This window comes from Hyaena hyaena, unplaced genomic scaffold (assembly GCF_003009895.1).
Source record: "Hyaena hyaena isolate Hyena2069 unplaced genomic scaffold, ASM300989v1 scaffold_15, whole genome shotgun sequence".
Classification (NCBI taxonomy): Eukaryota; Metazoa; Chordata; class Mammalia; order Carnivora; family Hyaenidae; genus Hyaena; species Hyaena hyaena.
This window is the reverse complement of record NW_024080647.1, coordinates 3,939,656-3,956,848: the sequence shown is the minus strand read 5'-3', so window position 1 is coordinate 3,956,848 and position 17,193 is coordinate 3,939,656. Positions and strand designations below refer to the sequence as shown.

The 17,193-nt window shown below is 38.8% G+C and overlaps 1 protein-coding gene across 2 annotated transcripts in view; it reads right to left on the bottom strand.

The window, feature by feature from the left end:
* Window positions 1-2,556: 2,556 nt before the first annotated feature.
* Window positions 2,557-17,193, bottom strand: part of DPP8 (dipeptidyl peptidase 8) — a 66,579-nt gene continuing 51,942 nt past the window's right edge. Inside the window, exons 17-21 of one of the 2 annotated variants that reach the window (XM_039218991.1) lie at window positions 13,952-14,098; window positions 12,552-12,704; window positions 11,146-11,288; window positions 10,356-10,467; window positions 2,557-6,769 (exon numbers count right to left, since the gene is read on the bottom strand). In XM_039218991.1, the coding sequence (XP_039074922.1) occupies window positions 6,647-6,769; window positions 10,356-10,467; window positions 11,146-11,288; window positions 12,552-12,704; window positions 13,952-14,098 (678 nt within the window). In that variant the 3' untranslated portion in view covers window positions 2,557-6,646. Of the gene's footprint in view, window positions 6,770-10,355; window positions 10,468-11,145; window positions 11,289-12,551; window positions 12,705-13,346; window positions 13,519-13,951; window positions 14,099-17,193 lie in introns of those variants that run through there. The other variant, XM_039218999.1, reaches the window with a different exon arrangement.

The following is a 17,193-nucleotide window of genomic DNA, read 5'->3' as shown; positions in this document are numbered from 1 at the left end:
AGTCATATGTTCTACCAAATGAGCCAGCCAGGCACAAACAAAGCCGATGTAAAAAAAAAATTTAAGTTTATTAATTTTAATTAAATTTATTAATTTATTTTTGAGAGGCAGAGAGAGAGAGTGGGAAAGGGGCAGAGAGAGAGGGAGACACAGAATTGGAAGCAGGCTCCAAGCCCTGAGCTGTCAGCACAGACCCCCATACAGGGCTCGAACCCATGGACTGGGAGATCATGACCTGAGCTGAAGCTGGACACTTAAGTGACTGAGCCACCCAGGTGCCCCTAGAAAGCTGACTTTCTATAAGTTCATTTATTTTGAGAGAGAGAGAGAGATAGAGATAGAACCAGCAAGCAAGGGAGGGACAGAGAGGGTGAGAGAAAATCCCAAGCAAGCTCTGCACCCAATGCAGGGCTTGAACCCACAAACCGTGAGATCATGACCTGAGCCAAAATCAAGAGTCAACTGATGAGCCATCCAGGCATCCCTAGAGAGCTGATTATTACTTACAAATTTTATTTTTTTAAAATAGTTTATTGTCAAGTTGGTTTCCATATAACACCCAGTGCTCATCGCCACAAGTGCCCTCCTCCATACCCATCAACCCCCATCCCCTCCCCCCACCCCATCTGCCCTCAGTTTGTTCTCACATTCAAGAGTATCTCATGGTTTGCCTACTTAAAACTTTTAAAGCTTATTTATTTTGTGACAGAACACGTGCACAAGCGAGCAGGGGAGGAGCAGAGAGAATCTTAAGCAGGCTCTGCTATCAGCACACAGCCTGATGCAGGGCTTGAACCCATGAACCTCAGGTCAGATCACGACCTGAGGTGAGATCAAGAGTTGGATGCTTAACCAACTGAGCCACCCAGGTGCTCCTAGAAAGCTGATTTTTACTAGACCAAGATAGGGGTGCCTGGCTGGCCGAGGCAGAAGAGCATGACTCTGGATTGGATGTGAGTTCAAGGCCCACTTTAAGTGTAGAGATTACTAAACAAATAAAATAAGGGACCAAGGTAGTCTATAAGAGTGCCATAAATGGGATCATATGTATGCTCTAGAGCCTTGGTGGGCCTGGCTGGTCACTTCCCGCCACAAGCAGCCTAAACAGGTTCGTTAACCTAGTGTATCTCAGTTTATCTCAGAGTATCATACAAACAACTGTGTGTGTGTGTGTGTGCGTGTGTGTGTGTGTGTGTGTGTGTGATGAGGTGAAAAGGTTAAGAAGCACTGGTCTGTAGCATTACCCTGCTTAAAGATCATCTTTATTTCTAATAATTTTTATATACAAATTAAAAGTTTAAGACCCTAGGGTGGCTGGCTGGCTGTCGATACAGCATGACTCTTGATCTTGGGGTCATGATTTCAACCCTCACGTTGGGGGTAGAATTTACTTAAGAAAATAAAGGAGGCATTAAAAAACAACAAAGGGGCGACCGGGTGGCTCAGTCAGGTTAAGGGTCCAACTTTGGCTCAGGTCATAATCTCACGGTTCATGGGCTCAAGCTCCACATTGGGCTCTGTGCTGACAGGTCGGAGCCTAGAGCCTGCTTCAGATTCTGTGTGTCTCTCTCTGTCCCTTCCCGACTTGCCCACTCTCTCTCTCTCAAAAATAAATAAACATTAAAAATAAGAAATTTTAAAAACTGGGGCGCCCGGGTGGCTTAGTCGGTTAAACGTCCGACTTTAGCTTGGGTCATGATCTCGCGATTCGTGGGTTCGAGCCCCGCGTCGGGCTCTGTGCTGACTGCCAGCTCAGAGCCTGGAGCCTGTTTCAGTCTGTGACTCCCTCTCTCTCTGACCCTCCCCTGCTCACGCTGTCTCTCTCTCTTTCTCCTAGAAATAAATAAAACATTAAAATAAATAAACATTTAAAAAAAAAAGAAATTTTAAAAACTAAAAGTTTATGAACCTAATACAACAGTTTTTTGGGTTTTTTTTGGGGGGGTCATTCTCCCTTTGAGAATCTGATAAAGCCAAAGCCTTTCTCCCCAGAATGCACTTCCACTCATTCATGCAATATTTTGCATACCCCCTCAGAAGATTGGAGAACCCAGATTAAGTATCTGTTCTGGAAGGATTATCAGACAAACCCCAAATTTACTAACTTTAGAGGGGTTTGTCTTTTTTCCAGTACAGCTTCAACAGACCAGAGAACTGTCAAAGAAAGCTCTGAAGAAAGTATTACACTGAACTCCCTAGAACTTTTCTGGCGAGCATGCAGAGACCACTATCAACTCCAAGCGGCATCCCTAAGAAAACCCCAGCTGCTCAGGAAGGGCGTGCTAATCACTGGTACCACCCACCCCTGCAGTACAAACCTGCTGGTGGCCGGGCACCACTGGCAGGCACAGAGCAGTTCTCTGCACACCTCCCTTTGGGCTGGATGCATTTTTGCCTAGGGTTTATAATAGAAACCCCATGTAATCACCCTTCAGCCTTCCTTTCTCCATTGCAAGCACATAACCTTGGGCATGTGTATTAATCACTCCACGCTTGCCACTAATCAAGGCATGATTGTACAAATAGAGAATGGGGGGAAAGGAACATTTACATCAATTAATTTAGCAGCATCTTTATTGCAACAAAGAACCTGTAATAAAATGCAACAAAACTAATGTTTCACTTTACATGATTAAAAGCCATGTAGCTGAAAATGAGAAAACCCATAAACTTACTGGAGACATGCAATTCTTTTTATACAAGTCAATGCTTAAAACAGCAGGCACTTTATATTCTAAAATTAAAAACCTGAACTCCAATTGTGCTGAATACAACATAAATTTGTATTTGGGTTATTCAAAATCAAACATACAAATATTACTTTTTCTCTCTGTGAAGGACTTCTGAAATGATTACCTAGAACTGCCTCTTGACGAAATAAGAAAAGCAGGAACCGGCACCTTGCACTAACATGTTTTCATATTTTAGGCTGCAAGATGGATAGGTGAGGCTGGGTAGAGTTGGGAAAGTGGGAGTCAGGGAAGTTTCCTCATTCCTTTATGTCTGCTGGAAGTGGACACTCACCTTAAAAATCTTAGTGTAGATATGGCCATGTCTCTTTTCTTACTTCAAATAGCTCTAAGTTAGGCTCTCGGGCTTAAGCAAGCACTCTATTCTACACCTCAATTCCCAAATCCCTCACTACTAGGAAGACACATTTAGTGTAACAATTTTAATTAACTTCAGAATGTCATATACTAATTAGAAGTACTGCTTCAGTAATAAGCATGCTTAGCATTTACTTCAGAATGGAAAAATTAACCATTTTATGTTATCTTTAAAATGTTTCATAGGAATATATTAATAAATACTTCTTTAAAAATTTGCCTTTTCTATCTATCATTTAGCTACCATGAGTCAGGGCATCTGGATGGAGTCTAGTACCGGCTGAACACTAACTGGCTGCACGGCAATGGGTATATTTTCCTTATATTTCTCTCTATGTAGGTTCCTCCTCCAACACATAAGAACATTAGATTATATCAAAGATATAAGAGCTTGAAAATTTTATGATTCTATAATAATGAGAGATCTTATAGGAATCATTCCACCTAAAGAGAGAATTATGTCACAGACAGGTGGGCTACATCTTCTGTAAAGAATAATACAAGCAGTAAAAAAAAAAAAAAAAAAAAGTAAGCATCAATATCTATATCTCATTTCCTTAAAAAGCAATGCATGCCTTGTGACTTCATCTTCTTGTATGAGGTTTCCAAAATGAGCCAGGAATGGCATTGAGGGAAGAACCTTCCTTCCAAAAATGAATCTCCAGACAAAGAGGATACACAGTTAATAATACCTTCTGCTGCTTTCAGAGTGAGAAGGGCCCAATCATGATCACAGATGAGCAGCTAAATCTGACTACTGCTTTAGGTTTTTGTAAATCAGTCCAGTGTACAAATCACCTATTACCTTCTTAATCTAATTTCATTCTCTACAGAAGAGTTCGTGAAACTTTAGAATCACCTAGGAAAAGTTGTTAGAAATGCAGATTACTGGTCTCCACCCAAATCAACCAAATTCAGATTTCTAAGAGTAAGGTTCAAGACCATTTCTTTTTGTAAGCGTCCCAGAGGATTCTTAGATTCTGAGTCCCAGCGCTCACCAACATGCAAGCCACTACACCTGCCGATAGCTGCTCAAGCGCACCTATTTATCAAGCCTGCAAAAACCACCCATTTGATGCTTAACCTCCTGCTTTTTGGCTCTTCCAAAACTGTTGCTACTTTTATGTACTCTTCCCTTCTCAAATGTTACCCACTGACAGGGTACAAATAGTTTTAGTGAGATTTCTACTGATTGCTTGAATGAACTAGGATGTTTTCCTCATCAGTTTTTAAAATAAAACTCAGTCAAACTGCCTTTCTGCAAGTGAACTCAGTCCTATATTTTCCCCCTTAGAGAAGGAGAATGGCACTTAATGAACTGGGGATTATAACAGGGGCATTCCTTGTGATATGAGGAAAGGAGAAGGAAGATGCAAAAGGAAAACACTGGTGAATTCAAGAGTACACAAGGTTCTTTCAGGTTTGTTTTGGTAAAATGAGAGATGCTGTTTTGAAGAAATAGCTTTAACGGGCAAGAGGTTTCAAATGAGTAGCTGTCTAAAAGCCACTGAACACCATTTCCACTTTGCATATTATCTAGGGATAGATCCCTGGAGGCCAACTAGTTCACAAACAAAACCACCTTCGATAGTCAGGTATATACTTAAATCAAGGGGTAAAATACTTTTGTGGGAAGACAAATTAACTAAATCAATTTAATTTAACATTGGAAAAAAATATAAACAAACCTTGGCAGGGGAAAATATCATAAACAAAGAAATCAATACATACACAGACAATAAGGGAAAGTGTGGTACCTATGATACAGTATAAATACACAAACAGCAAAACCTAATCCCCTTCCCAAGGACAGAATCACCAGGTCACCTTGCCATTTCTGGACCTCCCCCACCTCCCACCTGGCCCTCAAAGATGAATTCACCTCTGATGCACAGTCATCATCCTTCCTAATGGAGGATGTGCTCTCTCTGGGAGAAATCTACTCTGTAGTGGCGAGAAAGAAAGACAGCAATTTTTCCTGGTGCGTTGTTTAAAAGTACTGGTAACAACTTTCCAAACACTGAGGCTTATGATAAAAACGGTCAAACTCAAGTGTCTTCTTTGCCGCTGGCAATGTGACCCATCTAACACCCCAAGACTCTAAGATGACAGATTCCAATTGGCACCTGAAAGCCTATGAGTTCCCTTAACAGTCAAGTGCTAGGGCTAAACCAGGAAATGTCATGGCCATTCAAGAGACTGCTTGGAGACTTAGAACACTGAAAAAGAGAGCCATGGCTTGCTGGGTATCAGTTCATGGTCAAGAAGTTGTCTGGAGACCTCTTTAAGCTCACAATATACCTAACTTATGTTCAAATAATTTAAGAAGGATAAAGTTTAAATTTGTAAAGTTTCCAAAATTAAGAGGAAAATAACAGAAACTTAGAAATAGAAAAGTAACTAAGGAACTTTTCTCCCTGAATCCTGTCAGTCTGCAACTGAGCTGGCAAGAGAGTGATTTCTTAATTCTGGTTTCCGTAACTAACATTCTAGGAGTTTAAATTTCACCTCCAAACTTTTTCATGAGTATTTTGGGTCAAATTATACTTCTACTTAGTTTTTAAGCAGACCCTCTCGTTCTCCTCTCCCTGTCATTTTACACACCCTGGTATCCCCTCACCCTACCACAGTTCCCTTCCATCACCCTAAAATTCTGGAACATTTCAATAAGGAAATACCCAATGGAAAACCGGCATCACCAAATTTTCTGAGGAGTACAAGTAAATGTGTACTTTTTCCTTTTCTTAAAGGAGAAGAAATTGCCTGCAAATACTTAAGCTCTAACCATTTGATTAAAATTTTTCTGCCTGTAATTATCAATATTGAAAGACTAATTAAACCATGCTACATGTACAGTTACTTGCCTTTGTATGAAAGGAAAAGCCCACTCTGTCATATCTTCAGAGAGAACTATATATACTAGATACAGCTGAAATTGGCTAAAATTGGTCAGAGCTTGAATGAAACAAAATAAGTGTCTTTAGGAGGCCACTAAGTTCCTGGAAAAATCATTAATGGCTGGTTAAGTCATAGGTTTAATAGTGATTAGTTCATAACATGCTGGATACACCCCAAGCAATGAAGCATAAGCTATTCAATTACATTTAAGTGCTATCAAATCTGTAACTAGTCAGAGATCCTGGAATTGAACCAAACCAATCACTAATATCATATTTTAACAAACTCAGAAGTATATTGTAAAAATACACTAATTAAGTCCATGAGGTTTATAATGCTATTAGAAGTGAAAATAAGGTAGTATGGATACATGGTGCTAATATCTTATTTCCTTCAGTAATTCTCACGGTATTGCTGGGTCCTTTAGAAATGTGTGTCATTCAATTTTGTGTGTGTACAGTTAAGGTATTAGATTACTATCCACAAGCTGTAGACGCCTGCATGGCACCAATTATACTTTCAGAAGTAGATGTTACGTGGCAGGTACCAAAATGTGATGATCAATTCCATGTTTTCTACTGATTAAACCTCTTCATTTGGTTAAACAGCCAGTGTATACCAGAGTTCTACACAGGTCAAAATTATATCACTTTCAGAGCAGCAATACGCGATCCAAGGTTTTCTTGAAGGTAGTGCAAAAGATGCAGTTCATAATGTTCTCCAGATTCAGGGACTCTTATGCTGTGTCTCTCCTGAGGATAGATCTTAACAACAATAAAAAATCAAAATACAAAAAGTAAGAATTTAATAATACACCTCTTACCAAAGCTTTCCAGAGAGTTTCAACAGGATTAATAATATGGAGCATAGCCTCAGAAAATACAGACATATATCTTATCTAAGGGCCCCTCCCCCTTGGAAAAAACATTTTATTTGAGAGAGAGAGTGTTTGAGTGGAGCAGAGAGGCAGAGAATCTTAAGCAAGCTCCACGTTCAGCGTGAGCCTGATACAGAACTTAAGCTCACGACCCTGGGATCACGACATGAGCAGAAATCAAGAGTCAGACACTAACTGACTGAGCCACCCAGGCGCCCCTATAATTCTTTATATACCCCTAGGCTTACTGAAGGATTTATCTACAGATCATTGGGGCGCCTGGTGGCTCAACTGGTTCAGCGGCCAACTTTTGATTTCAGCTCGGGTCATTATCTTGCGGTTCAGGAGTTCGAGCCCCGTATCAGGCTGTGAGCTGACAGTATGGAGCCTACTTAGGATTCTCCCCCTCCCTCTCCCTCTCTCCCTGCCTCTCCCTTGCTCACGTTTCCTCTTTCTCAAAATGAATAAAGTTAAAAAAAAAAAAAAACCCCACACAACCTCTCTATAGATCACTGGTTCTCCAAGTGTGATCTGCAGACTTCTGGGGTCCTCAGAAACCCTTTCAAGGGACACACAAGGCCAAAACCACTCTCAGAACAATTTGCCTTTATTCACCGTGTTGGTATTTGCACTGATAATGCAAAAGCAATAATGGGTAAAAGTGTCAGTGCCTTAGCACGAATCAAGGCAGTGACATTAAATTGTACTACACTTGTGATAAAACCAAAAATGCCAATTTCACTTAAGTAGCAGTAAAAATTAGAATTTTATGAAAGGGCAACCCTTGAGTAGTTGTCTTTTTAAATATTCCATGGAGATAATGCGGGAAGGGCGCAGAAAGCGCTTCTGCTACAGGACGTCTCAAGGAGAAGCACCACTGGCCCAGCTGCAGGCTGAGCTGCCACTTCATAAACCGAGCTCCATTTTCAGCTTGGAACAATGAATGACAAGCACGGTGATTCAGACCAGGGTGGTGGCAAACACCTGCTCAAAAATGAATGAAGTGAGCCGGTCACCTCAAGGACGACACTGACAGTTTTTGTTATCAATGATAAATTTGAGCTTTTAAGTAGAAATCAGAATTTTGGAAAACCTGTGGAGTGTCTGGGTGGCTCAGTCGGTTAAGCGTCCAACTCTGGCTCAGGTCATGATCTTGTGGTTCGTGTGTTCGAGCCATGCATCAGGTTCTGTGCTGACAGCTCAGAGCCTGGAGCCTGTTTCAGATTCTGTGTCTCCCTTTCTCTCTGCCCCTCCCCCTGCTTGTGCTCTAGCTTGGTCTCAAAAAAGAAATATTAAACAAAAATTTGAAAAAAATAAAAAAGAAGTTTGGAAAACTTGCATCTACTGCTACTAGCTCATGAGCCTCCCCAAACTTACAGACGTTTCTGGCGAGATCAGAGGTAATGTTAATGTATGTGACCCTAAAAATATTATATAATGAAAGGAGTCAATATTTAGAAGACTGCCGTCACACAGTGAGCCAATATTTTCCAGGTGACCAATGCATGTATAAAAGATCCATTTCAAATACAAGATCCAACAAATTTTAATGTAACAGAGCATGAAATGTTTATAGGTATGGTTTCAGATTCCCTAATAAAACTAACCTTTAAGAAACTAAGATTTGTCCAGTTTTTGGTGTATTATCATGGAAGAATATTCACAATTATCTGAAAAGGCTAAAATATTTCTCCCATTTCTTAACTACATATTCTGTGAGGCTGTATTTTCTTCATGATAGTCCCCCCTTATCTGCAGGGGGCACATTCCAAGACCAACACTAGATTCCTGAAACTACAGACAGTACCAAACCCTATATGCACTGTTCCCTCCATTCATACCTATGATAAAGTTCAGTTTATAAGTTGGGCACAGTAAGAGATAAATGACAAGAGCTAATAATAAAATAAAATAATCCTAACATACTGTAATAAAAGTAATGTGAATGTGGTCTCTCTCTCAAAGTATCTTGTACTATGCTCAGTCTTCTTATCATGTGGAGATGATAAAATGCTTATATGATGAGATTTAGTGAAGTGAATGATCAGGCATTGTGATAGAGCCTTAGGCAGCTATTGACCTTCTGACACTGTCAGGAAGAGGATCGTCTGCTTCTGGATTGATCATAGCTGACTGCAGGTTAGCTGAAACCTCATCAAGTAAAACTGCACATAATGGGAAACTGCATTCTACTTTAGCCCAAACAACAAATCCCAATAGGCTGTATGTGGGAACAGATAGGAGAATCTAGGTGTCTTCCTTAAGCCAGGGATTTTAGAGGGATTTTACAAAAATGTAAAAACAGTGCTGCTTTCCTCAGTAATTATTTTTGTTTTGGAAAATAGTTTTTCTCCCCCACAAAAAATGTGATTTGTGTTAACATGTAGTAGTTTACTATTGTTATTTAAAAAAACATTTAAAATTTGCTTCAGTTTTGGGGGTGCCTGCCTGGCTCAGTTGGAAGAGCATGAGGCTCTCATGAGTTTGAGCCCCATGTTGGATGTAGAGATTACTTTAGTAAATAAATTTTAAAACACCAGAATTTTTCTTAGTTTTAATATCTTATATGAAAATTGTGACAGATACAACCCACATAAATGAAAATTCTTTGGTATGTAAAGGGATCTTGAGACCAAAATGCTTGAAAACTACTGCTATAGACAAATATCTCACAGTTTACCTACATAAATCTTAGCTGAGATGTAAAAAAAAGAAAAAGTAGGGGCATCTGCATGGCTCAGTGGGTTAAGCGCCTGACTTTGGCAGGTCATGATCTCACGTCGAGCTCTGTGAATTTAAGCCTCATGTCGGGCTCTGTGCTGACAGTTGAAAGCCTGGAGCCTGCTTCTGATTCTATATCTCCTTTTCTCTCTGCCCCTCCCCTGCTCATGCTCTGTCTCTCTGTCTCTCTCAAAAAATAATAAAACATTAAGAAATTAAAAAGAAGGAAAAAGTAATATTTTTCATTTTTCAGGAGCACATAATCTGTGAAAGAAGTACAAAAGAGGAAGAAAGAAGGAACAAGTTCTCTTTTAAAACCCCCTTTTTCTGAGTATGGAGCAATGGAGGTGGTTACCTTGCTTTCTGTTCCCATGTCAATAAATATAAAATTAAAAGACCTAAAAATTCTTTAAAACAATGATATCAAGGAGCACTTCTTCACCCTTCCGAGGGGAAGAAGAAAAGCAAAGAAGGACACTGAATGGACTCTTGTCATCTTTTCCATGATTACAAACTGAAAGCAGATACAGATACATCAGTCATATAATCCAATAGGCCAGTTCTTAGCCCAACTTCCAAAGAATCTTAATTTTTATCCACCTAGAGGCACTACTAACTATGCCTATGACTTTAGATCTCTTAAGCAGAGAGTGGCCAAAGCTGAAAATTTAGCCTTACTCCATAGTTTACTATATTTCAAAGTAATCAATCACTAATCATTACTTAATTCCATTAGAAGATGAAGAACTCACCTGTAAATCATAAGGCTTTCCAGCCCTCACTAAAAAACTCAGTAATATACTGGTGTGTGCAAAATGGACATTCTCATCCAAGAACCCATGTAAAAGTAGTAAACGATTTGGTCTGGAGAAATGGAAATACCAGAGGATTAGGCGAAATAGAGTATTCAGGACAACCACTTAGCTCCTTTAACTAATTACAATTACCTATTAGTTAATATCATAATTATGTAATATATACAACTATATACACTATATAATATATAATTATATGCAAACATATAACTGTATAACAATATAATTAGTGTTAATAAAGTTAACTTCTACTATAATGTTAAAATAAGAATTCAACATTTGAATAAATATATTAACCAGATACTACCTGTAATGAAAGACTAAAAAAATCTTTTAAATCATGTGTTCAATCTCTTATGAAGATATTAGCATATATCAATATAATAATTACAGCATGTCCGTAGAGAAAGAAAAATCATAAATGTTATCTATAAAATATATTTAAGCAGGAAGATAATATTTCCCACCTTGAAACAGGTACATACTTAAACTTCCTTCAGCACAGTAATTGCTTCAAATATAACTTATAAAAAAAAAACAAAAAACAAAAAAACCAAAGTATATGAACTGGTCTGTAACTCAGCTTTGAGAAATAGCTATGCCATTCGAGTACTCTATAGAATATCAGTCTTGGTTTTGCAGTGTTTGTAGTTTTCATTATTATTAAAGACAAATTTTAACACTACAGCTTTAAATTTATAATCTTAATTTTAAAGCTTGAACTCACTCTGAGGGAAACTTTTCTGCTTGCATGGCCACAGATCCTAAGTAATAGCCCTGTTCATTCTGGTCCGGGTGGCCCATATAACGTTCCGTGTAGCCTGTATCATAGAAGATCCACAGAGTGACCGGGGCCCCAGCAATAGCAACCTAAATAAGACAACAGTGACAATCAAGTGTGGTCCAAAAAAGAATGGCTAGCAATGAAAATGTTTAACTACAAATTTAAAGGCTAAAATTATCCTTAGGCTTTAGCCCCACATGCCCCAACCGGGGCATACATTTATTTCTGAGTTAAGCAACTCAGAAAATCAAAGTGGAGTGCTAAGGTCAAGAATTTGATACTTTGTGAGTCAGTTAGCTTCATGTTCCACAGGCATGCCACATACCAAACCCTTAACCTGGGCTAGTTGAAATATATACATGGGACACTTTGTTGAAAGGGGAGACTGAATTAGAACATATGAACCTCTCAGGGTAAACTCATTCCTGCTACTGGGAAAAAAAATGTGTGGCAAGTGTCAGCTTTGTATTGAAAAAGCAGTCCTTTCTTCTTTTTTAGCTTCTATTGGCAGTACAGAATTTTTAACAAAAATTATGAATGAAATATATTTAAGCACTAAACACTTTCCTCATTTTAAGGTTCCCACACACAGTTTTATATTTAAATATTCTAATTACTTTCTCGACAGCTGCAAGCCTGGGAAAATTATGGCAGTTTTCAGAGTTCATTTTGTGGTTATTATATAAAGATTATGTGAATACACATGCAAGAACAAAAACCCTATTATTTTAATTCTTAAAAATTATTTTTCACTGTAAGATAAAATCATGTTATTCAAATATTAAAAAAGAAAAACACGTCACAACTGCCATTCTCTTAACTTTTAGCGTCTTTATTTACTTCTAGCATATTTTTCGAAGGAGTTGTTCATAAAACTGTAACCATCATTTACATGTTTAACACTTTATTCATTCAATAAAGATTTATTTAGGACCTACTATGTGCCAAGATTTATGCTTGGCTACTGAGGATACAGTGATATGCACACAGCCCCTGTCCTCAGAGCTTGCAGTCCAGCAATTAAATAAGTTATTACAATTCACATTGTGTGTTTTACTAATCATGGCTATCTCTCATAATCTCTGCATGTCTATAAATAGCCAATAACTGGTCATCAACTTGACAAGTGTTTTTTGTTCTAGATACAGAGATACATAAGTAAATACATATCTCACATAACACAAGTTGACAAGATTATCTATTATCTCATGTGACTGCAGATACACAGAACACATTCCATAATATTGCCAACTCTGTAAACCTTCAAAAAATAGGCATTTTCTCAGATCCTCAATTTATAGAAAATTCTACCCTTATTACAAAAAGAAGTACAACAGGAAGTCACATACCCTGAAGATATCCGACCTCTGCATTAATGCCATCAGGGAGAGGTATCCTCCATAGGACCAGCCATGGATGCCCACACGATCTAAGTCAATGAAATCATATTGAGAAGCTAGATACTGGAGTCCTTCCACCTGATCGTCAATTTCTATTTGACCCTGTCAAAAAAGGGAGAACATTTCACCTATTCTGATGAAGAGAAGACTCCTTGTAAGAGTGCTTTTAAAGCTGATAAACAGTTTTTACTTAAAAATACTTGTAGTAGTTTTTAAAGAATTCATTATCAATTGACATTCTGTTGGCCGAAAAAAAAAACATTTAAAACTCTATTTAGAGAGAGGGGCCTATAGATTCCATTGCTAGCCAGTCCTAGAGTTTAGTAACCCCTTAGTTATAAAGTTCTTTCCTACTGAGACCCAAACTGTTCCTTGCTATATGGGTATTTCCCCTTTCCATTTGTTCTGTTGTCTGCTAAGAGGTCAGTATCTTCCTTGTAACAAGCCTTCCTATATATACCCAAAGACAAAAAAATTAGCCCCCTTAAGTGGTTGACGAATTTTACTCCTTTTTAAAACTTAATGCACTAAAGCAGAAGGAATCACTCTTGAGGTCTTTCCTCCTATTTCCCCATCATCTACTTCTAGGAACTGAACATACTCTATTTCTTTAAAGTCCTATTAAGTCCTAATTCCTACCACCACCACCCTGTCTGTATTACTAGGCCTGCCAGTGCACACAATCTCACTCCACTGAGCCAAAAACAAAAATAAAAACAAAAAAACTTACATGAGAATACAACATAAGGTCAAAGAACTGGCTGTGGGAGAAAATCCCATGTCTTACTCAGCATGTCCAATACACTGGCAAACACAGTAACTGCCTTACTGTGTAAAAGGAACATCGGATTCTCATCATTTCCCAAAGCAGCAGAAAGGACATGGGGCATCTCTAAAAGGTAGCATTTAAAGCTTCCTGTAGAGAGAAAGAGGCTTGTCACAAGGAAGGCACTAACCAGTTGGTTTCTCTCTTCACAGAGGACAGAACAAATCTCAATTATTCCTCTCAATAGGGGACAGGATGCTAAAAACTAAGTGGTGCTGCCTTCTGGCTAAGCTGGACATACCCAATAGAAAGAGAAGGTGCTTCTGTAAAAATGGTTCTATCTCAGCTCCCCGAAGTTACATACAGGTGGATGTGAGCTAGCCTACTGAATGTCAAGTTATATCTTCCCTCCCACGCCCGAACTCTCTCCCTCTCACCTCCCCCCCCTGCCACTCTCTCTCTCTCCCTCTCTCTCTCTCTCATGGCCCCTTCCCCCAACTCTTTCTCTCTGGGATTTCACACCAAACAATGAAGCAAAAAATGTAAACATCTTAAAAAGAAAAAGGTTTGTATGCTCACACACCATTTTATATTTAAAGGCGCCTTCAAATTTAAGCCCTCGGTGACAGGATCCCCTGTTGTCTATCACTACAACCACATAACCCAGAGAGGCGAGGGTATTCAAGCGGAAATACTTGACTCCTTTAAACCGATTATTCACCAACTGCACCTGAGGAAGAAATACAACTTCAGTGGAATTTATTATAAAGTAGTATAAAAAGCATTAAGTGGCAGGAGGCTGTGAAAAGTAGGAAGCTTGAATGTTTTGTATTATTTTGCTTTTAGAATAAAATTTTATTTTCTTGTGGCAAGAACACAAGGCGTGCTCTCTTAACAAAATTGTAAATGTATGATACAGTATCATTAACTATAGGACAGTATGGTACAGATCTCTAGAACTTCTTTGTCTTACACAATTGCGACTTTATGCTTGTGGATTAGTAACTCCCCTTTTCCCCCTCTCCCTGACTTATTTTTAAATTAACTTGATGTTCATTACTTATAAGACAAGAGATTTAACCTATCCCCGAGAAAAAGTTAATAAAATCATTACTGCTACCCTAAAGAACTATGTCATTCAAATGACAGAGACAAGAATAAATAAGATCATTTTTTCCTCCCCACCTACCTTTTCTGGGATTGTCCCTGACTAGTAGTGGAATAATTGAGTATTTTAATGAAACACTGTGACCAATTCAGCTTCCTTTTTCGTGTGACACAAATCAGTGCAAAAGGTAGGATAATTCTTAAATCACTCATTTAATTTCTAAATGTAGGAATTAATTTACAATTAATTTAATTTCTAAATGTAGTTTAGTGCCTCAACAGAAATAAACTAGTGAGAAGAGGACTTTAATTAGAGGAAAGAAACTTAGAGAAACCCAGGGTTTGGTGGACACAAAGACCAGACATTAAACTACAACAAAAAAGGTTCTGGAAAAAATGAAACAAGTTTTTTTCTGGCCAAAACCAATGGGAAAACCATGTCAGCCCCAAGTTAAATAAGAATCAACACCATATTCACGCAATAAATACATACTGAACATTTACTGGGCTAGAATGGTGTGTGCTGTATGTGTAGACAATCTTCTCCCTTTGAATTTCTGGATATTCAGTACCATTGTAACAACTGCCAATCTGGTCTTTCTGTTTCCACTTTTGTTCTATAGTCCATTCACTTGGTAGCAGTGGTAGGATTTTAAAATGTGAATTTGGTAAGACTTTTATTGCTTACCTCCAACAGTAAAGAGTTTAGATTTTATTCTAAGGTCCTTACCGTTGCTTTTGAAATCTTACGTTATCTGACCTTTGGCTATTTCTCTGACCTCATCTCATACCAAATCCCTACTTACTATACTCTAACCTTATTATCAACTATATCAAGTTGCTTCTAACCCCCAGGACTTGACATTTACTGTCATCTCTGTCTGGAATGCTCTTCCTTCAGATCTTTAGCACAATCATTCCTTCTCATGTTATGTACCTTCAGAGACATTCCCTGAATTCCTATCCATTTTAGTCACTTTACCATCTTCTTTTCCAACAGTTATTATTTATAATTTTTAAATTTATTTATTTATTTTTTTAATATTTTTATTTATTTCCAGGAGAGAGAGAGACAGCGTGAGCAGGGGAGGGTCAGAGAGAGAGGGAGCCACAGACTGAAACAGGCTCCAGGCTCCGAGCTGGCCGCCAGCACAGAGCCCGACGCAGGGCCCGAACCCACGAACTGCGAGACCACGACCCAAGCGAAAGTCGGACGCTCAACCAACTAAGCCACCCAGGCGCCCCTAAATTTATTTTTAAAATTTATTTTAGAGACGGAAAGGGCATGGGCTGTAGAGTGGGGCAGATGTAGGAAGGCGGGGGGGGGGGGGGGGGGAAGGGGAAGAGAGAGAGAAAATATCTCAAGCAATCTCCATGCTCAGTACAGAGCCCAAAGTGGGGCTTGATCCTATAACCCTCTGATCATGACCTGAGATGAAATCAAGAGCCAGACGCTCAACAGACTGAGTCACCCTCCCAACAGCACTTCCATTATATGACGTTACATCATTTATATGTCCACTCATTTATTATTTTCCTTTTAAGCTCCATGAGGGTAAGACATTAGTCAGACTTGTTATGGCACCCTCACTGCCTAAAACAGCACCTGGAGAATACTAGAAACTCAAATAACTATTTGTTGAATGAATGAGTAAAATATAGAGATGGGAGAATGATGTTTTTTCCCCTTTCTTTAAAAATAATTCATTTGTTAAAAATCTGAATTCCAATATAGTTAATAATGTTTTTCCTTTCTATCTTGGGAAAAGGGGCAAAAATGGAGGGAGGTGAAAAAAGTACTAGGCATAGAGCACAAAAATAAGTATTTAAACAAAACTACCTCACTTCTTTGCGTGTTGTCACACACAAAAACGGCCTCAATTCCCTGAGATGAACATTTCCCCTGAGAGCCAGTGTTTCTGCCTTTGTAGCCACAGGCCTGCTACTTCTGGAAGAAGGAACTTAAATGTAATGCCCTTTGAGACTGAGGATTCAAAATTCTTCTTCAGTATCAATTCTTCAAAACCTGTGTCCTGCTATCATTTAGCCCCCTCTTTTATGTACTTCTATTTACAGAACAGTGTGTGGCAAAGAGGAAACATCAGAAGGATTTGTTAAATTAACATTTAAAACATACAGCTGTTACCAAGGAAGAGTTCAAGGAACTAAGCCTAGATGACTTTAATTGGAAATATTTGTTGCTTTTCTTGGATTTCACTTTTGTCCAACTATAGACATTGGTGCATTTAGTGACAACGTAATTCACTTCATGTTACAAATTGTGATACAGTTGCCAATCAACAGATTCCCACTTTGAATGGAATATACACCAAGAAAGAACACAGCTTGGATTAATTATAAGATTCAATCAAAATTCACAAGGCTTTGTATGCTATTAAAAAGATGTGGTTTGGGGGCACCTGGTGACTTAGTTGGTTAAGTGTCCAACTTTTGATTTTGGCTCAGGTCATCATCTCAGTTTTGTGAGTTCGAGCCCCATGTCAGGCTCTACACTGGCAGTGCTGACCCCACTGGGGATTCTCCCTCTCTCCCTGCCCCTCCCCCACTTGTGTCATCTGTCTCTCTCAAAATAAATAAATAAACTTAAAAAAATAATAAGGGGTGCCTGGGTGGCTTAGTCGGTTGAGTGTCTGACTTCGGCACAGATCATGATCTCTTGGTTCATGAGTTCAAGCCTCACATCGGGCTCCGTGCTGA